This window comes from Panthera tigris, chromosome C2 (assembly GCF_018350195.1).
Source record: "Panthera tigris isolate Pti1 chromosome C2, P.tigris_Pti1_mat1.1, whole genome shotgun sequence".
Lineage (NCBI taxonomy): Eukaryota > Metazoa > Chordata > Mammalia > Carnivora > Felidae > Panthera > Panthera tigris.
Genome location: NC_056668.1, coordinates 127,543,080 through 127,570,110, shown reverse-complemented (window position 1 = coordinate 127,570,110; position 27,031 = coordinate 127,543,080). Strand labels below are relative to the sequence as shown.

Sequence of the window (27,031 nt, the reverse complement as noted above, 5' to 3'; positions counted from 1 at the left end):
AGCTGAAAATCAACAACTGTTCTTAGATCCACAGAGAACTGAGGTCATACAGTAAACTGCTGCCCTGAAAAACGAAGTGAATGAAGAATCAGAGCTTACCAGAAGAATCCTAGGAGCAAAAGTCTACAGCAGGAGCCAGCACTGGTAGGAACACTTAAAATATAATTGACAAATTTCTGTAAGCCCTGAACAGACAAGCTGGAGAGCTAAGAACTCTTGAGGGGGCAGTCTTGGGATCGCCAAACTTTTAGGAGTTTTACCTCCAGAAGCCCATTAGGTTCTCACTATGAAGACTGGAGAAGGGTCCCCTTTGTGCTTCTGGCAGTGGGGAGGGGGAAAAGTAACCATTCTGGAATATGCCCAGAGTCCTCTGTTCTCCTTAACATGGCTTGCCATCAAGGGAAACTATTTTACAAGAGCCTAATGACTTGAGTTTTGCCAAAGCCTAACAGACTTGGGGAAAGGGAAGTACCCAACACCAGTCCCACTACCTTTCCTGTCTCACTTAAGGTGTTAGGGAGCTATGATATACTTGTGAAGCCCAGGATCACAGACCCACTAAAAGACTGAGACCTAACCACGAGACTACAAAGTGTTTCCCCCCTTCCCCACACCTTACCACCATATCAACAGAACTCCTATACAATAAGGGGATTACAGCTAAAAGACTGCAAGCCTCAAATCCTCTTGAAGGAGTCTCTGGGGAAATCTAAAATCAACAGGGGAGACAAGAACACTAGAGGAAATTTTAGCCTCTGACACCACAGCTACAGCAAGCAGTAAATACAGCCAAACTCCTGGCCAGATAAATGAAACACCTCATACTAATGCCCTATCAGTTCCTTTTACACAATGCATCATGTCTGGCTTTCAACAAAAGATTCCAAGTCATGCTAAAAGGCAAAAAACAGTCTGAAAAGAAAGAAAACATCAGAACCAGCCTCAGATATGGCAGAGATTTTGATATTATCAGACTAGACATTTAAAATAATGATTAATATGCTGAGGGCTCTAATGGAAAAAAAGGACATGTAGGAACAGATGGGTAATGTAAACAGAGAGATGGAAACTCTAAGATAGAATCAAAAGGAAATGAGAAATCAAATACACACTAACCGAAATGAAGAATGCCTTTGATGGGTTCATCAGTAGACTGGATATGACCAAGAAAAGAATCAGTGAGCATGAAAATAATTAATAGAAAGTTTCTAAACTGAAAATCAAAAAGTAAAAAGAATGAAAAAAAGCAGTTTACAATATCCAAGAATTTTGGGACAATTACAAATTTCTTGGTAGAACTTGACAAACGAATTCTAAAATATACAGAGAAATACAAAGTTCTAAGAACCAAGATCTCTTAAAGTAGAAAAGCTTGCCCTATCATAATTTAAAAAAAATTTTTTTAATGTTTACTTATTTTTGAAGGAGAGAGAGACAAAGCGTGAGTGGGGGAGGAGCAGAGAGAGAGGAAGACACAGAATCTGAAGCAGGATCCAGGCTCCGAGCTGGCAGCACAGAGCCACCTGTGGGGCCCCAACTCAAGACCTGTGAGATCATGACCTGAGCCAAAATCGGAGGCTTAACTGACTGAACCACCCAGGCACCCCTTGTCCTATCAGAATTTAAGACACTGCAAAGCAATTTTAGCTCAGACAGTGTATATACAGAGTCCATTAATGCATATAAGACAATGGTAGTCCTACAGAACAATGAAGAATGAATGTCCTTTTGATTAATTATTCTGGAACTATAAAATGCCCGTATGAAATACAAAAGAAACTGAACTCCTCTATCAAACCACGCACAAAAATCACTTTCAGGTGGATTATGAACCTAAATGTTGAACCTGAAACAATGAAGATTTTAGATTATATAGAAGAGTATCTTTTAACTGCAGGATAAAGATTTTTTTTTTTTTAAGTAAGGCATACAAACCACTATCACAAAGGCAAAGATTGATAAATCTGACATTACGGAAAAGAATTTGTTCATCAAAAGATGCTGTCAAGCAGTGAAGAGGCAAGCACAGAGTATGAGAAACTATTTGTAAAATATATAACTGACAAAGGGCTATATATGTGATAGAGACATCACTATACTCCTCCCATCTGAATGGTTGAAATGTAAAAGTTTCACAAGATCAGTGAGATAGAAAGATCACTAGTGCACAACAGATTATGAAAAGCTGCAGAATGGAATACATACTAAACAAATAAACAGTGGTAACCGATGATGGGAAATATGAAGGCCATGCCGGAATAACTCATTGGCTTACAGCCAGTCTGCCTAACAACTGTAGAGAGCCAGTTATCCCACGTGAATGCAAATTCAGATGTAAACAGCACTTCAAGGAACTGGCCTAGTTCTTGGAAACAACATCTGAAGGCTAAGGTGGAAAGCCTGAAATTCCCTCCCATTGATTCAGCCCCATGAAGACTGTAGAAAGTTCCCCTGACATGGGCACCAGAGTTTTCTTCCTTTGCCCCAGGCAGTGAGATGGGCCTTTCACAGGGGAAGGTAGACAGGACAAGGTAGCCTTTTATTAGCTGTGAAAACCAGTTTATTTTCTGGGAAAGACTCCTGCTTGGTATGTATGATGAATTAATGATTCTTGCTAAATGAAATATAAGAGAAAGGCTGGTTATGGTTCCTTTAGTTACACCAAGGCAATTTGTAAAGAAACCAATGGAACCAGTTGTTTTGCCTTTTAATCCAATCAAATAAGCGACTTGTCTTACATTTGGAACATTCTTATCTCTTCCTACAAGTTGGGGGAAACAAATACTCTGAGAGGGGTTTCCTACTTTTGAAAGCAAGGGACAAATATGGGCTTCCTGTCAGGGATTTAGACCATTAGAAGACACAGAAGTCTAGAATAGGTTAGAGGACAGAGAAATGCCAACTAAGGCATTGGTTAGAAAGGGCTTCCCACAGCATAGGATGTAATGAGCACTGAGTGGATGGTAGTGATAATGATGGTGGTGAGGGTGGTGAGGGTGGTGGTTGTGATGGTGCCAATGGCCCTGAGGATGGGAGTGGTGTGGTGGCTAGTGGTAGGAGAACTGATAATGGTGGTGCTTACCAGTGCTGGTGGGAGAGACAATATTGATGACAAAGATGAAGAGTGGAGCAGGTTAGGAGAGTGGAGGCCAGTGAGGGTAGATGGTTGGTGATGGTGGTGGTAGTAGCACTGATGGTGATGAAAAGTCCTTGATCCTCCGGGGACGGAATGCAGCTGGGTCCATCAAGGCTATGACAGCTAGCACAAAGAGGCCCAGAAGGACTTACACCACCCTGCCAGAGCCAGGGAGCTGAGCGCAGGATGGAAAGTTTGGTTCCAAGTAAAGGCGCAAGTTGTACGCTGCAAAGTTAATTATTCTGATCAGGTCTTAAAAGAACATGAAAGTGGGAATAATGTGCAGTGTCCTCATGATTACTATGAAAACCCTCTAGGCAAGAGTGGATGGGCAAGAGAGGTTTCCCAACACTCACCCTCTTTCCTCCCTCATCCAATCCACCCCACATCCTGCAGATGCTCCCTCCTCAGGCCTTCCCTGTCTCACTTCAGGCTCCATCTCTGCTCACATTGGCATCTGGCTCCCTGTGGCATCCCATGGTCCAGTACCTTCCAATTTGCAGTTTTCCACAGATGGAAACCCAAATCTCTCAGCCAGGAGGCTTAAAGATCTAGAGAGGGAAAGGAAGTTTTTGCACTGACGTCATAAGGCACTTGCCTGGAGAGAAGAAACACGAATACCTCATACCTCCTTGATGTCCCACCATGAGTCACAGACCTCATAGCCCAAAGGGTCTGGGAGGAGCCAGGTAGAGATTCTAGGGTCTGACTGGGCCCTGCCCCACAAGGCCATTACCCCTCTGGGCAAGGATATCTTGTGCTAACTCAAATCAGCCTCCATGCACAGTTCCCAGGAATCTAGCTCAGACCTCCTAGGCCACAGAGCCAGCCTGCACCTCTCACATGAGCACACCACTGTAGCTGAAAGGAGCAGCCTGGGTTTGGTCCCAGGGCTTGATGACTGGCAGATGTGACAACATTCCCATCACCAGCAAGTGGGACTGCCAGGTTGTTCTGCAGGCCCAGCACACGGAGGTCATGTCAGCTCTGGGAGGGCTGGGAATCCTGGGTGGGCAGAAAAGATCTGCCCCATCCCTAAGGTCTGGCCATACCTCTCCAGGAAGCCTGATTCATCCATCTGGGCACCTGTTCCACTTTCTCAGAGAAGACCTGGTAAGTGTCTCACTCTCACATGTTCTCTCTTCTGGGTTGTATCAATAAACCAGTCAGCAACAGGCATCTGGGGTTTCATGACTTACCAAGGCTCTCCCATCACTCTGCCTCCTAGACTGAGCTGCCCACATCCCAGGATCCTGTGCCCCTTCCCCAACTGTGCTTAGGGAATTCTGACATGAATTTCTGCTCAAAGATTTGATATGGGGCTAAGTTAAGTAATAAAACTTTTTAAAAATGTTAAGCACAGATGAAACATAAAGCAAAAGCAAGCTTCCTCGAATTTAGAGCAAAGACTGAGAATTCTCATGCTTGCTAGAGACCCTTAGGAGCATGCTTCCAGACACCCAGGGTTCACTCCACTGGGTGCCTAGGTGCTCCCCATGGAAGAGTGTGAGAGTATTGTTAGACGTCATCACATTGAACCTCGACTATTAGCCCCACTATACCCACTCTCCTGGGGCAGACACTTGGGGTGGTCATGGGATTTGCCCAAGGTCCCAGAGCTATCAGAAAACATGAGTGTGTGGCTCCCAGCACAATGTCTTTCCAGCAGAGCAGATCCCAGGGCTACCCATGGTCAGGTCCCACATCTAGCTCATGAGCTGGCACATCCGCTCTTCTGGCACCTCCTCTCCAGGCCACGGATGGGCCATGGCAGTGCCAAAGGTATGTAGAAGGCCTCAAGTTCCTCACCTCCACAAACCACCCCAATCCACTGCAACAGAGATAATCACATGAAATTGGAGGTTTTCTCAGGATTTTGTAAGGTATGAATCCAAAGGCCTTTAGAAAACTTGGCTATTTTGTGGACCTCTGAGATCACAGGAAGAAACGAGCACCTGCTATATGAACCTAGCTTCATGACAAGTGTCCCAGTTCCCTCTACCCAGAACGCTGCCCCTAGACATTCTGGCACTGACATGGGTGGGGTCATTTCATTTTTTGTCCTCAGAGCATTGCACCCTTTTCAGTGGAATATATTACCCACTGTAATTAATTTCTCCTTTACTTTTAACAAGTGAGACTACAGAGAGTTTAAGCAGGATTCACCTTATTCCTGCCCCTCCACGAAGCCTCCAACAGGACCCATGACTTTCTGACCACTCTTGAAAAACAGAAAGCTTTTAGTCTCAAGAATCTTGTAATTAATATGACCAATCTACTGAAGTAATCAAATTCTCTTTACTGTCAGCTTCTCCTGCATGGCCAGGCAAACAGTGCTCATGGAATGGATTCTCTGACCCTAAAACAGAGGTATTTCATGCTGTACTGCTTGTCTCACAGCAGTTGAGGTGTAAAATGAGGACAGAGGCTCACAGTTTGTCACTTCCTGAATGTATGGTCCTGTAGTGTATCTCTAAACTCTGCATACAATGATCTCTCTGGCCTGACAACTCCTCTCAAATCCCCTTCCCCTGACCAACTCTATTCTTCCTCAAAACTTAGCTTTTGGGAAGCCCTCTTGGCACCTTCATGCTGAATTTGGGGCCCATCCTTCCTACTGCCCTCTCTTGGAGCTTGACCACACTGTGCTTGTGTGTTCTTATCATCTCCTGAGATCCACCATCACATTCTGCAGTGCTGTTAGTTGGAAAAAAAGAAAGAGAAAGGGAGGAACGTAATGGTCTTTATAAATGGCCATGAGAATTAGCAATGTGAGGTTGGCATTATCTGCAGTAAGTGAGAAAGGGGAGAGGCAAGGAATGCAAGCGTAAAAGGGAAGAGGCAGGGTGGGAGAGAAAGGGACAGTGGAGATCCAGAAACAGAATGGTTTTATGGAGGACAGAAGGTGAAGGGCAAGTTCCCCAGATCCACAACCTTCCCATAAGAGGGTGCAAAGTGGCTGGGGGTCAGCTGCTTCCTGGGCCTCCTACTGACCAACAGGAGGAAAGAAGAGGGAATAGGGTTGGAGGGCTGGTCAGCTCCTCTTTTTCTCTGCTCCTCACTCTCCCTCTTGGGTACTGTGGCCCCAGCCCTTTTGGGGCTGGCCTGTAGACAAGTGAGAATAAGACTATCTCCAAAGAAACTCTCTCAAATGCTTGCTTGCTTGCTCTTCCCTCATATTCTTGAAATGGAACACTCCTTGGACATTTTCTTTATAAACTCCGCATGTGGTAGTCTGTCTTAGACTTGCTAGGAATCTGTGATTTCTCAGATTCGCTCAAGAATGAGACAAGTGTCTGATTACACTAGTTAAAAAATGGCAAAAGGAAATAAAAATTACAGCATTAAGCATGGAAGAGGGGGGCCACGAGTGGAGCTTGAAGAAAATCAGATGGAACTATCCTGACTGGCAAAGAAGAGCAGAGGAGGTGGCCATGGAGTCAGGTGCCTAGGAGGTGAGAACCACTGCTCTTGGGGGACCTGGGAAGACTGTGGTCAGAAAGTACAGGTAGAGAGGGCAAGAGATGGTAGGGAGAAGAAATCAAGGTGAGCCCTAGGTGTAGAAAGAGTTGTGTCCAAGAGTACATCCACCATATGTCTTGTGTAGACAGAACAATAGGCCAAGATAGTATCTACCCCAGGCTGAACCAGAGGGTACCTTCTAAAAGACATTAGACAGGATCTCTGGGAAGGCTGGGGCTCCTAGGTCCTATGCTGGAATCACAAGAAAAGGCTTTCTCATTTACTGGGGGGGGGGGTGGGGAGGGGAGGGGACGGGTGGATGGTGTCCCAACCATGGCCCTTAAATGGCATCCTGCTGGTTGACATACCTAAGGCTCCCACTTAGAGGAGAGGGTTGTTGAAGAAACAGATCCACAAGATGGTACAGAAGACCAGCACCAACCACCTGTGTTACACTACAAATCCTTCATCCACAGATATTAATGGATAGCCATGATTCTGAGATCTTTGAGTAAAACAGCTCACAAAGGAACCAAGGTAAGCAGAACAATAAATTCAGGAGAAATGGAGATAGTTTGGAGAGTAGGAAATAACTTAAAAAAATCTACTTAGGACTCTCCATGAGATTCTAGGAGATTTTTCTTCCATAGACAAAGAAGAAAAAAAGTAACTGGAAAAAAGAAAATAGAAAATTTTCTTGGAAATTAAAACATGTAACTCAAACTAAAAAATGCAAATATATGAAAAATACCTGAGAACTGTGACTCTCAAAATATGATCCTCACTAGCAGCATTAGTATCACCTGGGAACTTTTTTTTTTAAGTTTACTTATTTATTATTGAGAGAGTAAGAGCATGAATGGGGAAGGGGTGGAGAGAGAGAGAGAGAGGGAGAGAGAATCCCAAGCAGGCAGTACAGAGCCTGATGTAGGGGTCGAACTCATGAACCAGGAGATCATGATCTGAGCTGAAATCAAGAGACACTTAACTGACTGAGCCAACCAGGTGCCCCACCTGGGAACTTTTTAAAATGAAAATTTGTGGGTTCCAGCCTGAACTTACTAAACCTTAAACTGGGGTGAAGGGTAGCAATCTGTGTTTTCACAGCCTTTAAAGAAGACTGGGATGCACCTCAAGAATGAGAATCACTGACCTAAAACATAAAACAGAAAGACAAAGAGGTGAGAAACCTGAGAGAAAACTGTAAAGACCTAGAGAATCAGCCAAGGAAGAGTTATGGAAAGGGAAGACAGAGACTTATGGAGAGTAAACTACCAAATACATAATTTCAGAAAATGTCCTTCAACTTAAGATACAAATCATTAGATTTAAGAGTCTGAGTTTTATGCCCTCAGAATTGCTGGGAAGATTAGACCTAATGGATGTAAATAATCTATAACCTCTCACAGCACAAAGCAAGCACTCAGTAACTGTTATTACCCTTGTCTGTGTATTTGGCATGTATCCTTCTGGACCTTTCTCTACACCTGTATAAATACACTCTTGTCGTTTTTTTTTTTTTTATCAAGTTCATCTTACTGTACATAGTGTTTTGCAACTTAGTTTTTGTATTTAAGAGGAAGGTCCCCCTCCCACCATCATTTCTTCCAAATTTACTTTAATTACTACACAGTATCCATACTTTACCTGTCTTTTGTTGATGGGTTTGTTGTTTGGGTTTTTTTTACAATTATAAATAATGCTGTACTAAATTTCAGTCCTACCAAGTGTGTGAAGCTACCAATTTCCCTCATCAACACTTGATATTATGACTTTAATTCTTGATAAATGTTAGTAAAAATAAAAGATCCTTTTAGATGCATTTCACTGTATCTCTCTGACTTCGGCCTCTGTGTTTATTGACCATTTATATGTTCTCTTCTATAAGTTTTCTCTTCATATCCATGGGCATTTTGGTTATTATTAGCTTATTGGAAGGCTGGTGATTTTAGTAAGGTATTCTGTAGTAGGCCTCTTTCCTTTGTTTTTTGCTTATTTTTGCTTTTTTATTAATTCTAAGTTTGTCTACAAGTTTTATTAATTCTGATTGTCACTGAATCTCTTGTACTTTCTAGGTACATTATGAAATCATCTGTAAATAATTGTAATCTTGCTCCTCCAATATTATTTCTTGTTCATGTCTTACTATCCCATGGGATTTTGACAAAGAAGGCCAGGCAGAACATGAGGTCACAACCCAAACTTATGGACCACATGAGAAGAGAAGAAACAATAAATGAGGGCCAGAAAAAGCACTACCAGCTTTAGACTACCAAGAACTTCAAGAAATGGAGCTACCATTGACTGATAAATGGATTAAGATATGGTGTGTGTGTGTGTGTGTGTGTATGTATATATATATATATATATATATATATATATATATATATACATACATACAATGGAATATACTCAGTGATCAAAAAGAATGAAATCTTGCCATTTGCAGAATGTGGATGGAACTAGAGTGTATTATGCTAAGAGAAATAAATCAGTCAGAGAAAGACAAATATATGATTTCGCTCATAGGTGGAATTTAAAAAAACAAAACAGATGAACATAGGGAAAGGGAAGGAAAAATAAGATAAAAACATAGAGGGAGGCAAACCATAAGAGACTCTTAAATACAGAGAACTGAGGGTTGCTGGAGGGGAGTTGGGTGGGGGGAGACGGGCTAAATGGGTGATGGGTATTAATGAGGGCACTTGTTGAGATGAGCGAGCACTGGGTGTCACATATAAGTGATGAATCACTGGGTTCTACTCTTGAAACCAATACTACACTGTATGTTAACTAACTTGAATTTAAATAAAAACTTAGAAGAAAAAAAAAAAAGTTACCTTAAAAAAAAAAAAAAGTGGATCCAGACTTTTAAAAAGGCATGTGCACAATGGTTAAAGAAACAAAAGATACAATAATAAATATAAGGTACTACTTAGGTAAAAAGAGATATATTTTTATAAGAAAAAAGAAAGATTTTAGAAAAAAAATACATCCATTGAAATTTAAAACCCAAATCCATTAAGCAGTAGCACCACAACTAAAAAAACAGAATTAGTGAATCAGAAGGGAGGTTACAAAAAGTACCCAGAACATAGAGTACAGAAAGTTAAAATAAGGAAAAAAAGCAAAGTGAGATTAAGAGACATGGAAGATGGAATAAGGAGAGGCAACATTAGCCCTCAAAAAAGACTTTTTTTCTCCCTCTTTAGGGTTTAATCAATACAACAAACTCTAGTCCTATGTCCATCACTGGGCATTTTCTCTCTGAAAACAGGAAGCTAATCAAATGCTTACTATATAGCAAGTACACTTGTTATAAAAATATATTTTCCTTAGATATGCAAAAACAATTTCGAGGCCACCTACTAGTATCCTGTGCCTAGATGAGAAAGTATACTTGTAACAAATTACTGTGCGCTTTCTAATTCTACTGCATAAAAATTAAAAAACAAAATATACAAAGGAATTGAATTCCTGGGGCAGGAAGGAGTAAGGGAAGGCCATTTGTCATGAAGTCACCATGGCAGTTGCCAGTGCCTCCCTTTCATGGTAGGTCAGCCAACAGTGTCAACTCTTAAGAATGAGATTCTAGGTGATGTTTGTGCTGGTGAATTAGAGCAAGGAGTTGGTGATGTCTAGGTCACGGGTCATTTCCTTAGTGGCTCATAGCACAGGCTGCAGCCCAACCCCAGTAGGCGCCCTGTGGTCTCATGTCTGGGTCTAGAGGTCAGGTCCATTGGGCCAAAGTTGTTACCACTGCTAAAAGCAACTCCAAGGACTTTAGCTGGATCATGCACATGCATAAATGTAGGTTGGGTGAATATACGAACATATGAGCTAGACAGGAAGCAACACCAAGGGGACATAGCTGTGGGAAAAGTACCCCATTAGTGAGGTTCATGTAGAAACTCCCTACACATAGCCATCTATCTTCCCCTAAGATCAACATTAACAATTAAGTCAGTCTCTCTGTGTTTCTTTCAGGAATGTGTGTCTTAGAAAGTAACCTTGTCTTTGGTCTCTGGTCTAGACCTTTTTGACCTTTAGACCAGATAAAGGCATACCTTTATCAAGCCTTTTGAATACATTTAGGTTTTTTCTGCCAATAGGAACTCTTGGAATAATGATTTCCCTATGTGTATATTTCTCAGTGTGATGGAAGCCTTACCTTTATGTGGTTGGTAAAATTACTCTTTGTGCCAAGATATCATTATATTTAATAAACCCTAAATGCTAGAAGAAGTTGCAGAAGAGGGAGTGGATTGGTCCTTCTTTGCTTGGGGGGCTTACAATGTAACAGATCAAAAAATATACATCTTTCATATTCACATGAAAGAAAACATTCCTCTTAACAATTTTTTGATGTTTGCAATAAATGCTTGAGTGATTTTCAAAAAAGAAAAAAGAAAGTATCTCTGGCAGCCAGGGTATCACTGGGAAGAAAATGGGGGCAGGAAGCCCAAACAGGATGTTACCGCCAAAGTCTGAGGGAGTGGGTAGAGGGGACAGGAGAGGCTGGCCCACCTACCCTGCAGACACAAGAGGATGGGGTGGTGGGGGGCGACTAGAGAAGCCTTGTCAGAAGCCTTCCCCTAGATAATCCCATAAGGATCACAACAGGAGGAGTGAAGGTGGCTCCCTGGGGAGGCCCTGGTAGAAGCTGAGAAGGGTGAGGATGAGTTTTGTGTCGGTTGTGTTGGAGATGAGATGGCTATGTGACATGCTGGTGGGGATATCCAGAAAGAGATATTCAAAAAGGTCTAGACCAGAGACCTATGTGTGTGGATGCTGGGCATAGAGCAGTTACCTCAGCATAGATGGAATCACTGAAGGGCAAGATGGAGAAAGAAGACTGGGATAGGAACCTCAAGAATGGGAGAGAGGTGGAAGCCTGTGTAGAAGGTAAGAGGAAGAAAAGGCCCAGGAGAGAAGTGTTGATAGAAGAGGCTTTCAAGGAGGGTGATAGGGTTGGGAGGGTCAGGAGAATGAGGACTCAGAAAAGACCACTGAATCTGGCAGGTCTGGGACTCTTAGGACCTGCAGAGGGAGCAGCCCCAGAAAGTAAATACACAAAGTACAGAAAGAACACTAGTCCGAGGCTGGGAGGTACTGACACCCCAGGTAAGCCAAGAGACGGACCAGGGGTGGTTGAGTCATCAGCTTTTCCAGGCAGTGTGATAGCACCAGGCAGGTGAGAGATTGAATGGAGAGAGGAGGGAAGTCATGGTTCAGTACACAGACAGAGGAGGAAGCCACTAAAGATGGGAAAATCAGAGGCAATCAAAGGGCTGGGAGGATTCTCTGTCACAGGATGGTTCAGACAACTGTGAGAATGGACTGGGGAAGCTAGAGGGCAGCCCCATTAGGAAGAGGTCATGACAGTCCAGGAGGAGTGATGGAAGCCTAGACCAGAGGGGTGGTGATAGAGGAAAGAGCAGTGGGGAGTGCAGAGACACATTTAGAAGTAGTGGGTTGAGTGTGGGGGTGAGAGGAACAGAGGAACCAAAACTGGCCTCATACCGAGCAGCACTGAATGTTGTCATCTGAACAGCAGACTTCCAATTATACCATTTTCCTGAGAGTGGGTGGAGGGTGGGCAGGGCCTCTAGATGGGAGCATGGTAAGAGCACTTCTCATGGCTAGCATCTGCAGGGACTTCCCTCAAAGATGCAGGGCCAAAGTCTCTGAGCGAGCTCTGGGGAGGCAGTGGGAGGTCCAGCCTGGTAGGACCACCTCAGATCTGACCCCCAACCTCTCTAGGTCCTAGCCTGGATACAGTCATGGCAATCTAGGCCCAGAGGTCTGGTCAGACTCCTCTCACAATCCTGAGAACAGGAATCACCCTTTATGTAAAACGATATATGCTAACTTAATAATATACATATATATACATATATATATATACACATACATATATATCTATATAACAATATAACATAAAATAAAAATAACATAACATAAAAAATAAAATGATGTAGCTTTCCACAAGATGGGCATTTTTAGTTTTTACCTCTGGGAAATGGAGTATTTGTTTTCTAAGAAACAGATTCTTGGGTAGAAAGAAGGTGTGTAGGGGAAGGACAGCCAGGGGCCAGATGATGAAGGGTACTGTGTGCTAAGATGGGGAGTCTGACCACTGTGCAGAGGACACCAAATATACTCTGTGATCACCTCAGTTCTAGAAACCTCCATCTCACTCCGGGCTCTACCACAGGTCCTGTCATCTTCCAGAACGAAGCCACCTCTAGATCCAAACCCAGATGCCATTCTAATCAGACCATGAACTCCTTTTCCAAGCACTCTCTCCTTTAGTCTCGCCATCTATTCTACTACCTCCTAGACTCAAGGATTCCAGGCCCCCAATATCCTGGCTTACCTACCTTGCTCAGCTAGAACTCAAATGACCACCTGACCCACATCTTATCAACATCCTAAAGCTTCCCTCACTGCTGTTCCCCTTCCTGTTCAGAAAAACTCCAGTTCCCCTATCAACCTCACAGTCAGCCTTCTCTTCTGCTGCAGACTGCTATCTGGCCCCCTAAATATGTTCTCTTCTTCAACAATAACAGTTTTAGTTGGGCACTTGGCTGCCTAGCTAGACAGATCCATTTCCCAGACTTCCTTGCAGTGAGTGCCTAAGTTCTCACCCATAGAACGCTGAGCACAAGCAATGTGCCCAACTTCCCTCTCTCTTACCTAAAAAGAAATTATTGCTTTCCACTTCTGCTCTTAGCCCTTTTCAGGAGCTGGAAGTGGCAGAGACCCAGCTTTGGCGATGCAGCCATATTGGCACAGTCTACAGAATAAAGGAACAACACAGAGGGGATCTAGAACCCTGAGTGGTTCTAGGAAATGAGCCAGTCCACCAGCCTGGGCCACTTTCCTCTCTTTGGATTATAATGTGAGATAGAAATAAATATTTATTTAATCCACTCCTTGTTACAGCAGGTTCTACTATAGTCAAATATGTGGAGAAAAATGCCACCACCAATCGAGGCAGTACCACCATAAATACCTTGTCTCCAACCTCAGCTGAGTTCCACTTTCACTTGATGTTGGTCAGCTCCCTTGCAAATTCACCCACCCAGTAAAGGCTACAAAGTCTCAAGATACTTATCAGGTCTCTGTCCAACCTCTTACTTTCAATCAAGAATGCTGTCTCTTATGACACTACAAATGCTGAAAGCATCAAACAAGGTCTCCCACTATGTCCCAGCCACCCCTACAATCCTCTCCTCTTATCCCAATGGTATAGATGTCCTTCCCTCTGTGCTCTGGTCAGACTCCCTGGATTACAATTACAGGAGTGTAATTACAATTACAGCTCAACTAACTATATGTGCAAGCTAGCTCAGTCTCCCTTTCCTCAGCAGTAAAATGGAGATGATGACAATACTACTTGACAGGATTGTGAGAAGTAGAAGAAATAATGCATGTAAAGGAACTAGCACAATGCCTAGTATACAGTAAGCAATGGCTAGCTGCTACTAATATTGCTAAAACAAAGGTGACCACGTCACTACCTCATGGAAGCCCTTCATGGAATCTCCATCACCTATACGGCAAAATCCAAACCTCTCAGTGTTAGGCCCTTCATGCAACATCAGCCATCTACTCCTTGAATCCTCTCTCTTCCCCTCTCTGTCTTGAACAGTATGCTCCAATAATACCAAACTAACTACAGGTCTAAAAACTCAAATCAATTCAATGTTTACTCATTTGATGTATACACATTAAAATGTCCACCTATGCAGTATTAACAATTACCCTAATAAATGAATTCCCCTTTCTGGAAAAGAATACCTACCTCCCTAAAAATCACCAACATGAGAAAGAGTCTATTTTCATCTTGAGTCTGGGAAATGATACTGAATTCAATTTGTTTCCTTCCTTGTAAAAATAATATAGTTAGGTTACCTTCTTTTTAGCTCTAAAATGTGATGCTATCCTAAAATGGCTGTGGGAAAAAAGCAATCTTTATATCTATTTTTAAACCTTATTATATTGTTTAAATGCACTTGAAATGTTGCATCCTGTGGAAAGGGAATGAGGCTCTTTTAAGAGGGACAGATGAAACATGAGCCAGATGGTGAGGCTGGTAACAAAGGGATGCTGAAAATGGGAAGAGGTCCAATGTAGCCAGAAAGAAGAGTGGAGACAGAGGAAGGTCCTCAGGGAGGAGCCAGTCCCAGGTCCTGGCAGCACCAGGCTGCAGCCTCCTGTCTCTTCCTTTTCCTGCCTTCCCAGAAGAGGCAAGAAGAACCCTAGGGAGCCCTTATCACAAGACAAGAGTCTGCTTAGCTGACAAGAATGCCTGTCAGGTCAAATAAAGCTGCCCTTCTTTTGGCTAAGTCATCTGTGGGTATTTCTGGGGGAACAAAAAGAGCAAAGGCCAGAGGGACACTGCCTAGAGATTCCAACACAAAACTTAAAACACAGGTTTGTCAAGACATTGCATTTCCTGGTGAAGAGATTATGGTCAAGTCAAACCCATTCTCAGCAAAGTCAGAGTTAAAGGAACTTTATTCAAAATATTAACTCTGGTGGGGCTTCTGGGGGGCTCAGTCGGTTGAGTGTCCGACTTCGGCTCAGGTTATGATCTCATGGTCCATGAGTTCGAGTTCCGCGTTGGGCTCTGTGCTGATAGCTCAGAGCCTGGAGCCTGCTTTGGATTCTGTGTACCCCCACCCCTGACCCTGTCCCTCCCCAACTTGTGCTCTGTCCCTCAAAAAAAAATGAATGTTAAAAATTAAAATTAAAAAAAAATGCTAACTCTGGTGCTTTTCTGGAGCCAGGACCTATGTCCAATTCCTCCTCAAGTCCCCCAAAGTATCCAGAGTATCCTGTTCCCTGCGTTATACAGACAACTTCTAGGGCATTCTTTAGATGTATACTAAGTAACGGAGTGGGCAAACAGTTTAACTTCAAAAATTAACAAACCTTATACGGATGCAAATAGTCTAAATAAAGGCATATAAAATATAGTTCAATAAATTCATGTCATATAGCATTAAATAAATGTTTAAGCTCTTTAAAAAATTTTTCTTTAACGTTTATTCATTTTTGAGAGACAGAGACAGACCATGAGCAGGGAAGGGGCAGAGACAGAGGGAGACACAGAATCCAAAGCAGGCTCCAGTCTCTGAGCTGTCAGCACAGAGCCCGACGCAGGGCTCAAACTCACAAACTGCAAGATCATGACCTGAGCCGGAGTTGGACGCTCAACCAACTGAGCCACCCAGGTGACCCTGTTTAAGCTCTTTTAATAAGAATTTTTATGGAGACATATAGCCAAACTTTGACTTACTTCCAAAGGCACTAGGTAATTAGACCATGAAGCTAGAGGAAAGGCACTCAGTAGGAGATACTTCAGGGCAAATACTGAGGAGAAATAAATATCCTTGCAAGCTCAAGTCTATAAAGTGGTGGCAGAATCATAGCCCAGTGGAAAATAGGGCTAGAGACCAAAGTAACAGCAATCACAAGGGAACAGCAGATTTTGGGGACACAGACTTAGAGGCTGAAAGTTTAGGTAACAGTAATCCCTGTCTGGCTTTCTCCTCAAATATGGCAGTATTCACAAACCTTAAAACAAGCCAACTGGGCATTCCCTCCATTCATTGAAACTTCACAATCACTGTACTTCCTCTCATACCTGACAGAACTTCTGAAGCATTAAGTATATTGCTACAGGAGACCAGATTCTAGTCCATTACTCCATTTCTGCACAGAGACAGGCATTGCTAGCTTCCCGCCAGCAGCTACATGGTATTTCCTTACTAATACAAACCCAGTTTTGTTCAGGGTAAGAATGTGCTCAACTAAAAACACAATTTCCTCAAACAGGTATAAACTGATGAGTGAATAGTATATATCCGTATGATGATGAAGTGTGTGTGTATGAGTGTATGTGCACACATACATACACCCATATGTATTCATACAATGGAATATTATTTGGCAATAAAAAAGAAATGAATTACTGATACATGCTTCAACATGAACCTCAAAAACATTATGCTAAGTAAAAGAAGCACATGGGGTGCCTGAGTGGCTCAGGTGATTAAGCATCTGACTCTTGATCTCAGCTCAGGTCTTGATTTGAGGGTGGTGAACTTAAGCCCTGCGTTTGGCTCCAGGCTGGGCATGGAGCCTACTTTAAAAAAAAAAAAAAAAAAGGAGCTACATGCAAAAGGCCATATATTTTATGATTCCATTTATATAAGAGGTTCAGAATAGGCAAATATAGAGACAAAGTAGATTAGTAGTTGCCTAGGGCTGGGAGTGGGAAATGCTGGTGGGTATGGGACTTCTTTTCAGAATGGTAAAAATGAATTTGATTGTGGTGATGGTTACACAACTATGTGAATATAGTGAAAATCATTAACTTGTACACTTTAAATGAGTGATATGTGAATTATATCTCAATAAAGCTATCGAAAAAAAGCCCCATAAATTCTAATTTCCCATAATGCATAAGAGCTGGGGTGCCCATAGGCTACAGTTCTGGCCACTCTAAGATGCTGGTGGAAATATACTACGGGAAAGTTAACAGTCTCCTCATAAAAAGGACTCTGCTAACACATGCCTTTTGCCTTTCATCCTTTCCCCATCTTCCCAGGTCTAGGCCCTTGGGGGTCCCTAAGAGCAAAAGCATGCTAAAGACGGCAGAGCAGCAAAAATGGAGGATACCAGGTAATAGATGATATCCTGGAATCACTACACCAGCCCTGGTTTACCTCTCTCTGGATTTGTTATGGGAGAGAAATAAACCTGTATTTAGTTAAGTGATTATAGATAGGTTTCTTTTTCTTTTATTTTTGAGAAAGAGAGCAGGGGGGTGTAGAGAGAGAGGGGGACAGAGGATCTGAAGCAGGCTCCTTGCTCTTAGCAGAGAGCCTGATGAGAAGCTCAAACTCACGAACTGTGAGATCATGACCTAAGCTGAAGTCAGACGCTCAATCGACTGAGCCGCCCATGTGTCCCTACAGTTAGATTTCTATCACTTGTAGTCAAATGCTATCTCTCATGATGCACATGCCTATCTAACATCAGCCTATGCTTATTCTTGAAGCCAAGAAGACAAAAGGCAAAAAAGTAGACTCAGAAAGATACAAAAAAGTTGATTCCAAATGTAACATTCAGGCATCATGAAGTCAGCTTTGATTTCTCTCTCTTTTTTTTAAGGGTAGTTATTTTATTTTCAAACTATACATGTTTTCTCCAATCTTGATATATCCCCATGGGAGTGCTTATCCCTCCCTAAAAATAAATCACTAAGAAATGCTTTAGTTTTGAAATATGGGATAAACCAAGTATGAACAAATGCCATATTATTATTTGCTCAAACAAATATCAATTCCCATTTCTTTTTTTTTTTAAATAAGTTTCTAACATCTTAGAGAGCAGCACTCAGAGAGCAAACAGAGGCCTGCAGATTCAGTCTACTTATATATAAAAGTTATATATATAAAACACTTATGAGTGCACTCAATACACTTATGTAGGATGTTCATGTGTCCCAAAGAATGAAGTTCAATGTTATTCTAAAATATTAAGCACAAAAATAAAAGTAGAAATAAGATTAACTTAATAAGCAACTGTATTTTTCCTTTCTAGACCCATAAATTATATCACCTCTTTTTTATTATATGAGGTGGGGATGAGGGGTAGACCAGGAAAACAATCTATCACTAATGCCAATGAATTACTTCATTTGGGGTAATTATTTTCATGTGTAATGACAAAGTTGACTTTGTAGAAATGTGAAACAATCTGCCATTGGGCTAATTATTCCTGTGACCAGGGAATAATGAAGTGAAAAAGTGGCCAAGGGATTTGGGGGAGGGGGAGGTTTAAGCCACCACTGGGATGGGATATAGTCTTCCCTACCAATCTGTCTCTTCTTATTTCATGCCATATTGGTTTATATTACATAAATCTTAAACTCTTCAAATTTGAATATAAATATCACACTGATAATAGAACACAGTATTTTAAATATGAGATAATGATTTTAAAAAATCAGCAGACTTTTTTTTAAGCCTAATTGCCCTCGTGCAAATAGATATTTTTACTCAATTCATTAAATATTCAATCCTACCATGTGTCAAGCACTAATTAAGCAAATGAGATTCAGACGTGAGTGACATACAAATTCCTATCCTCAAGGGATGCACAGCCAAGTGGTAAAAATAAGCCTACATCTTACCTTTGTCACAGTGCAAACCCAGGAACAAGGCTGAAAAGCAACTACAAAGCCTGGAGGAGCAGGGTAAGGTGTCAGAGCAGTCTCCTGCACACCTGGGTGATCTGGAGTGGAGTGTGGCACTCTGAGAGGAGCAGCACATGCAAAGGAAAGGACACATGAAATGACACAATGCATGCAGGCAAGAGTAGTGAGCTGGAGAAGCAGTAGGTAAAACTGCAGGGTTCAGTGGAGACTGCGCACTTGGGAGTCCATAACCCTATCCTGAAGGCTTTGGGAAAGTGGTGAAGGGCTTAAGCAGGGACAGCAGCTCTGTTTTAGGAAGCATTACTCTGCCAGAGTTTGGGTGGGTGGGTTAAGGGTCAAGGCCAGTAGGAAGTTATGGAGGCAATGGAGCAAAAGATGATGGTGGTGAGCAAGACAACCATGTTGGGTCTGAAGTCCTAAGGAAGTGAACTCAACAGAGCCTGATTTTCATATAACAGAAAGTTATAAAGTTCTGTGGACCACCTCCCCTCCCCTTCACATTTTTTCCCCAATTAAAACATCACCTTTACCACAACCAAAGAGACTGGGGGCAGGAGTTGAGAGTCTTTCATGCTTATAGACCAAATGACATGAAAAAAGGTGTCCCATACCCTAAAGGGACTTCTTCCCCTTACTGGATCATTCCCATTAGCCTCTGGAACATTTTGTGGTACTGTATCTTCATCTGGAAAACAAACATGCTCTCCTCCCAGTCCCCCTGCCTGCACCCCCAAATACTTCTTTGATCTCCTATAGTTAAATGCTCCATTCCCCTTCATAAGAAGAACTCTTCAACAGTGCTGACTACAGCAGCGTCTCCGCCTACCCACTTCAGTCATACTTCAGCTTGCTCCAATCCCTCCTGCTTTTGTCAATAACCTCCATAATGCCAAATTCCATAGAGGCTTCTTTCCCCATGTTGAAATACTTACTTTACTGGGCTCCCATGACAACTCATTTTCTTGTTTCTGTTGTTGCTTTTTCCCATGAGAGTGGCTTCTTTTCAGTCCTCTTTTGCCATCTCTTCTTCCTTCACTAAAGTGTTAAATGTTGACAGAGCATAGGACTCAGTCCTAAAACCTCTTTCCATCTAAACTCTCTCCAGAGGTAAGTTTATCCAATACCATGACTCTAAATATAGTCTATATGTTATACTCCTACATTAACATGTTCAATGAGACCTCTTCCCTGAGTTGCAGACTCTCATCTATCTACATAGATAACCAACTGGCATCTCAAACACGGCCTACGACAAATTACAGATTCCCTTCGCCAAAGCAAAATTCTATTCCTTTTCAAGTTTTTTTTTTCCATCTCAATATATAGTTTGGCCATACAACCAGATGCTCAAGCCCCAAACCAACTAGTCATCCTTGATTACTCTTTCATTCTCCACCCAACCTTCCAACATCCAAAAGATCTAGATGCTGTTACCTTCAAAACTTGTCTCTAATCTGCCCCTTCCAATCTCTCATACTACCCAAATTGGTCCCAAACCACTGTCCTTTATTTCCTAAACTATGCAACATTTCTTAATGAGTCTTATTACTTTCCCTCTTGCCTCCCTACAATTCAATCTTTACAAAAGACCTGGCATAGTATTTTTTAAATGGCAAATCAGATCATGTCACTGCCTTATTTAAAAAAAAAAAAAAATGCTTGAATGAAAAATTCCATTTTATTTAGAATAAAATATGTGCCCCATGGCTTACAAGGCCTTGCTGTTATCTGTTCCTGTGTCTTTCAGACCTCATCTGGTACCCTCTTATCCCTAACTATATTACAGCCATGCTGGCCTGTGTCCTCATCTTCCAGCAGCAGCAGCTGGAAGATAAGCAGAAAAGGCCACGTCCAGAGGACAGTTTGTTCTGTTTTGAGGCCTCTGCAATTATGTCCCTTCAGCCTGGATCTTCTCATAGCTGGCCTGTCATTCAGATGTCAGCTCAAATGCCACCTGCTCACAGAAACCTGGCTAAATATTACACCTAAAGTTTTTCTCTATGATACCACTTTTTTTTTTCCACAGCACTTACCAAAATCTTACTTATGTCCATTATCTGCTTTTCCCAACCAGAATGTAAGACTTAGAAAGAGAGGAGCCCCATCTGTCCTATTCCCTGCCTATCTTGAGAGCCAGACATACAATGGACACTCAATAAATATACATGTATTGAATGAATAACCTAACCCTCCTTGCTTCTACAAATAAAATTTTCTTACAATGGGGGTGTTATAAGAAAGGACAGACTGTAATAGAGCGCTAGGTCTTTGGAGCCAACTTATAAAACCGTATCAGTGCTTTGTTAATTTGCTTCTTCCCTATAAAAAGTACCTTTTCTGCAAAATCTCTTCAGTAATATTCACACCCTACAACAAAACAATTAGAAGAAGACCAGCCATGGAAATCTTATAACTGCTCTTTTCATTGAAGTCAATGACTCCAAGTAGCTCAGCAAGAAAAATCTATTTAAACTCTTAAACCGCCTACTGAAACAAAAACACATATATAACATAAAACAGCTTACAAACACAAAAAGATAAGGTTAAAGGCATCACACATCCCAGCAAACTGAGAGCACCTCCAAGAGCAACTGCTAACTTGGGATAGTAAGTCACATGTCAGCACTTTTTCTTTTAAACTGATCTCGTACATAACAGAACTGTGATTTCTAAACAATATATTTCTAAACAATAACCTGAACACAAAACAGAATGAAGTGAATGTTGGAAGGGATGCTAGAGTTGAACCATTCTATGTACATAATGCATATAAAGAACTAAATAAATATTTGTTGACTGAATGCCAAGATTACAGGTTGTGAACAAAATCATTTGTAACTTACAAACAGTTCAAAGAGCTTTTAAAAAACTGGGCATTCAGGGGGCTAAGTATTTCATAAAACCAAAGAACCACTGTTATTAAATAAATGGTACTCAGAAAAATCATACTCTTGGTCTGCTTTTGGAAGAGCATGTGCTGGGTGAGCTACTTTTCCAGATGTGCTGACTCATAAAACTTCTTTAAGAATGGCACAAGCCTCCAACTGCTACACATTCTCCCTAATAACCTGTAAGGATGGGAATAGAGGCAGGCACCTGCAGGCCTAGCTATTTAGGCAGCCCATTCAACTCTGCCTTAGGCCAACTACAACCAAGCATAAATACATACATACCCCTCATTTAATGGCTTTGGATAAAAGTTTCAATGTTGTAATACTTCCTTGTAATAATAACCCCAACATCTTATTAGACTTTGGATGTTGAGTAGAGTCAGCTGTAACTGTGTTAGGGCTTCAGAGCCTGATTACACGGATGTCTAGCTGGTTGCTACATGTTCAAAGACTTATCAAACAACACAACCAATTGTTCATTATGAACAATATGTTCAATACTGTTGTAATATAAAACAAATCCTTTAATTTTTCAAGTGTTTTAAGAAATAACTTTATACTTAAGCCAGTCTTGAAGATTAGCACAAAATTTACCAGTTTACTTTCTTTTTTCTTCACTACCCAGAACAACTCAAGCACCCACTCTGTGCATAGCACTACCCTAGGTGCAATAAAAGGGATTCTTAATCTTAGAAACATGATTTCACTTTCTGGAACTGTATTATCTCTTTTCTCAGAGAGTAAAATAAATAAAATCGCCATCATTTACTACTGACCTGCCCCAAATCTACTTCCAGCTCACAGAAACACTAATTCCTGCCCAACTGAAGATGTTTCAATGAACTCAGCTTCTACTTTCCCCAAAATAAGAAAGTAGAAATAATTTCCATTAAAAAATTAAAAAAAGAACAGTTTCCCACAAAAGGACTTCTATTTCTAAATTTTTTTTCATTTTTTTCCCCGTAGCTTTCCCACAGTTTTCTTCCTCTACTATTGCCTTTTCCTGTACAAGGCAAACCAGACATCTTTTTATGCTGTTTTTCTTTTCCTAAGGAAAAAGTAATGTATCTTGAAGACAAACCATTCCCAAGACTAGTGATAAATATTAAAAAACCAAAAAAAAACAAAAAAAAATTTTAAAGGTGAATCACCTATATTACCTTGACGAAGTAAAAAAATAAAAAGCAGTTGGCACTAAGATAGCTATTTCAAATATCTGTGTTTAAACAATTTTTAAAACTGTTTATTTATTTTGTAAGAATGTACCCCTAGTCCAAAGTAACTATGTTTTAAAAAATTTGGGGCCAAAAAATTTACAAAAGGCTTTTCAGTTCAACCTAATAAAAATGATATCTAGAAAATATTCCACATTATTACATCTGTCTTTAAAAGTTCAGATTCTAAAGCATTCCTAAGGCACGGTGTTCCGGAAGACATGTGCTTCTGCTGGTGTTGTATGATGTACGAAGCATCTATGACTGGTTCCAAGTGAGCCCCGACAGGCACAGTGGTCCTGATGCTGTGGGACTGTGAGAAGCGAGTCAGACATAAGCCCCCAGGGCTGCATGGAACTCCGTGAGACACTGTACCAGCTGCTGGAACTTGGGCCTCTCCTCTGGGTCTAAGGCCCAGCAACAGGCCATCACAGCAAATCTGCAGAGTGACACAAATGGAAAATTGGGTTAATGATAATACAGTACTCTTAATCTTCTGGTCAATTTGATGCCAGTTATGTTTTGTGTCTAAAGGTGGGCATGGAAAAAATGATATTAAAAACCAATGAATATTACTATATGTTGGCAGTTCTAAAATGAAAAGAAACTAAAACAAGTTACCTGGATTTTATGTGTGGATTTCCATTCTTCATGATGTCGTATCAAAATACATCAGCAAATACAGAGATTTCATATAAATACCTAAAACCCATGTTTTCTGAGAGAAAGAACTTGAAGGAAGTAGAAAGTTTATCTAAGCTCTAAGCACCCTACATCTACAGTGAAATCAGTGCAAAAGCTGCCACCTCACCTTGGTGTATAAAGCTTCGGGGGATTCAGGAACTGAGACCAGAGTCACGTGTGCACCCAATCACCCCTGAATAGCCTCCTGCCCCCCTCAATCCCATAATTTATATGGGAAGTTACACGATGAAAGCAGGAAACAGGAACTATCTCAGTCACTAGCCTGGAGCAGTTTCCTTACATATCAGTTGACGCCAATTGACAAGGTAAGATGACAGTGAGAAAGGCTTTTTATAACTAAGGCTGTATAAATAAAAGTCAGATACTCACTCTACATAGAATAACTGACACAGTATTCAGTACTGTCTTACTATGTACATTATTAGTCTCTCAGATTAGACTTACAAATAGAAGAACAATAAAATGTTCTAATGACAAATGTATTAAAGAGTGAATGAGTCTGGTTTACTTTGCGATTCTCTATGAGTCTAATTCAAATCCAAAGAGTCATTATTCTCTAAAGGAAAGTCTCTGTATGAATACGGACACCGGCTCTTCTTTTATCCCAGTATCATAAATGGAGTGAAACCCATGTCTTCAAATTCAGAAACACTTACAGCTCATCAGGACAGTTGATTGGTTGGGCTATTCGGTAGCCATCTTTCAAGTACGCAGCCATCTCAAAGGGATCAATGTCCACATACGGTGTCTGTCCCAGAGTCATGAGCTCCCACAGCGTCACTCCAAAGGCCCACTAAGGAGAGGAGGAGAAACACGATGAGGCAACATTTACAACATGGGCAGCCTGCTGCTGCCCATGACCAGGGATGAACCAAAAATAGCACCCAATCTTAAAGGAAGCAAAACATCTACCAAAAGAAGTCTATGATAGCTACTTAGTTTCTCTGAGACAGAAAAGAGCATTTTGGGGCGCCTGGGTGGCTCAGTTGGTTGAGCGTCCAACTTCAGCTCAGGTCATGATCTCACAGTTAGTGAATTTGAGCTCCGTGTCGGGTTCTGTGCTGACAGCTCGGAGCCTGGAGCCTGCTTTGGATTCTGTGTCTCCCTCTCTCTCTGCCCCTAGCCTGCTTACACTCTGTCTCTTTTTCTCTCTCAAAAATAAACATTAAAAAAGAAAGAAAGAAAAAAGAAAAGAGCATTTTAATGAATGCACCCTTTAATGTGAATATCATTATTATATATTCTAAGGTAATTAGATCCCTTGGAATGAACTGTTTTTACTGTTGATTACAAGACTCACCACCCTAGGGGCGTCTGGGTGGCTCAGTCAGTTAAGCATCTGACTTCAGCTCAGGTCATGATCTTGCAGTTTGTGAGTTCAAGCCCCGCATCAGGCTCTGTGCTGACCACTCAGAACCTGGAGCCTGCTCTGGATTCTGTATCTTCCTCTCTCTCTACCCCTCCCCTGTTCACACTTTCTCTCTCTCTCTCAAAATAAATAAACATAAAAAAAAAAAAAAGACCCACCACCCACCACCATTAATTATATCTAAGATTTTCCTAAAATGAAAAATCTGTTACATTATATAACTATAGCTAGTGTCCATAATTGAAAAGTGGAAAATGAATAAAACTTAAGCCTAACTGCAGGAAGGGCATTCTGAATACACGAAATATGTAAACTATTTAAATATAAGATGTCATGGATTTTTACTATATTCAAATAATTTAAATTAATAAATGAAAGTATCTTGAAAAAACATCTTTGGACCTTGCTTGAGTAAAAGATCAGATTTATTTAAAATCAACATGTGAACTGTCAGTAAGAACAGAAATCATAAGCAGTGGCAACAGTGTTTATTCATGGTCCAAGCAGGACTCCCCATTTTGGCCCTGGCTCACAGGGATTGCTATCCTGGCTCACAGGGATTGTGCAGCAGGCAGGCAACACGTCTACATAGAGTTATTGCCATGTGGTCAGAAAGGGCTCAGAGCAGGAACTCCCACTGATCCACTGCCACTTGTGAACCCTGAGGTCAGAACAGCTGAAGCTGGATGAAGAGGAAGATATCTGTGTACCATGGTATCGTGTTTATGAGTCCCTTCTGTTCTAGACATTTTGAATCCTTTACGTTATCTAATTCTCACAAAAAACCTGTGAGAAGCACTGGTAGCCCAATTTTACAGGTAAGAAAAACTGACGCCAGAGAAATAACTGGCCTCAAAAACCAAATTTTTTGAGAAGGAGAAAAAAAATTAAGAAAAAGAAAAACACACGAGTCAAAAATGAGTCTGTGTACAAAATCTGAGCATAGTGCATTAAATTTTAAGTAATTATTTTTCAATAACAAAATCGAGAAATACTCCCTAAAGTATACAGATTTAAAAAAACCCTTATATTAGTGAACAATAGCTTTATTTCTTATAATCTATGCAAAAAAAAAAAAAAACAGTGGAAAGATATCTTTTAGGATATTTAAAAAACTATCAATGGAGAATTCTATACCAAGCCAAAATATACTTCAAAAATGAAGGCAAAAATACAGCATTTTTTAGACAAACAGAAGCTGAGATGGAAATTAGGATCTACACAAAAAAATGAATAATACTAAAAACATGAGTAACAACTAGATTTTTTTTATTTTAAAGTTTCTTTAATAGATTGTTTAAAGCAAAAACAGTAACAGTGTATTGTGGGGCTTATAATGTATATAGTAGTAAAATGTATGTCCACAGTAGCATAAAGGATGGAAGGAGATACTAAGTGGAAATATTATAAATGCTCTACCATTAAACATGAGTGGTAGAATATTATTTGAAAGTCGAAGGTGTACGCTGTAAACTCTAGGAGAGGGTTCTCAACCTCAGCACTATGTATATTGTGGGCTGCATAATTCTTTGCTGTGAGAGGCTATCCTGTATCTTGTGGGATCCTTAGCAATATCCTTGGCCTCTACCCACTAGATGCCCCAAGTGTGGTAACTGAAATTACCTCCAGATCTTACTCAATATCCCCTGGTGGGGAGGGTAAAAATGCCCCCAGCTGAAGGTGAAAACCACTAAGTTAGACTAATCAAAGAAAAGAAAGGACACACACTACTGATACCAGGAATGAAAGAGGATCATTACATCAAAAAAAATGAACTCAACTTTATGACAATAAATTCACTTAACTTAGATGAAATGAACAAATTCCGCAAAAGATGTCAATTATCAAAGTAGACATAAGAATAAACAGAAAATGTATGTAGCTTATATCTATTACAGAAATTGAATGCATAGTTAAAAATGTTTCCACAAAGAAAACTGCATCCAGTTTCACTGGGTGAATTCTACCAAATTTGAAAGAGAAAAAGACAAACCTTTATTAGTTTCCTAGGGCTGC

The 27,031-nt window shown here is 41.0% G+C and overlaps 1 protein-coding gene and 1 long non-coding RNA gene across 3 annotated transcripts in view; both read right to left on the bottom strand.

The window, feature by feature from the left end:
* The window catches only part of LOC122230604, a 28,483-nt gene extending 15,099 nt beyond the window's left edge, over window positions 1–13,384 (bottom strand). Inside the window, exon 1 of the long non-coding RNA XR_006207611.1 lies at window positions 13,298–13,384. This is a non-coding gene — a long non-coding RNA (uncharacterized LOC122230604). The remainder of the gene's footprint in view (window positions 1–13,297) is intronic.
* Window positions 13,385–22,944: 9,560 nt separating this feature from the next.
* RYK (receptor like tyrosine kinase) overlaps window positions 22,945–27,031 on the bottom strand; it is a 102,867-nt gene continuing 98,780 nt past the window's right edge. For both annotated transcript variants that reach the window (XM_042999172.1, XM_042999173.1), the window contains exons 14-15: window positions 24,303–24,439; window positions 22,945–23,380 (exon numbers count right to left, since the gene is read on the bottom strand). In XM_042999172.1, the coding sequence (XP_042855106.1) occupies window positions 23,269–23,380; window positions 24,303–24,439 (249 nt within the window). In that variant the 3' untranslated portion in view covers window positions 22,945–23,268. The remainder of the gene's footprint in view (window positions 23,381–24,302; window positions 24,440–27,031) is intronic.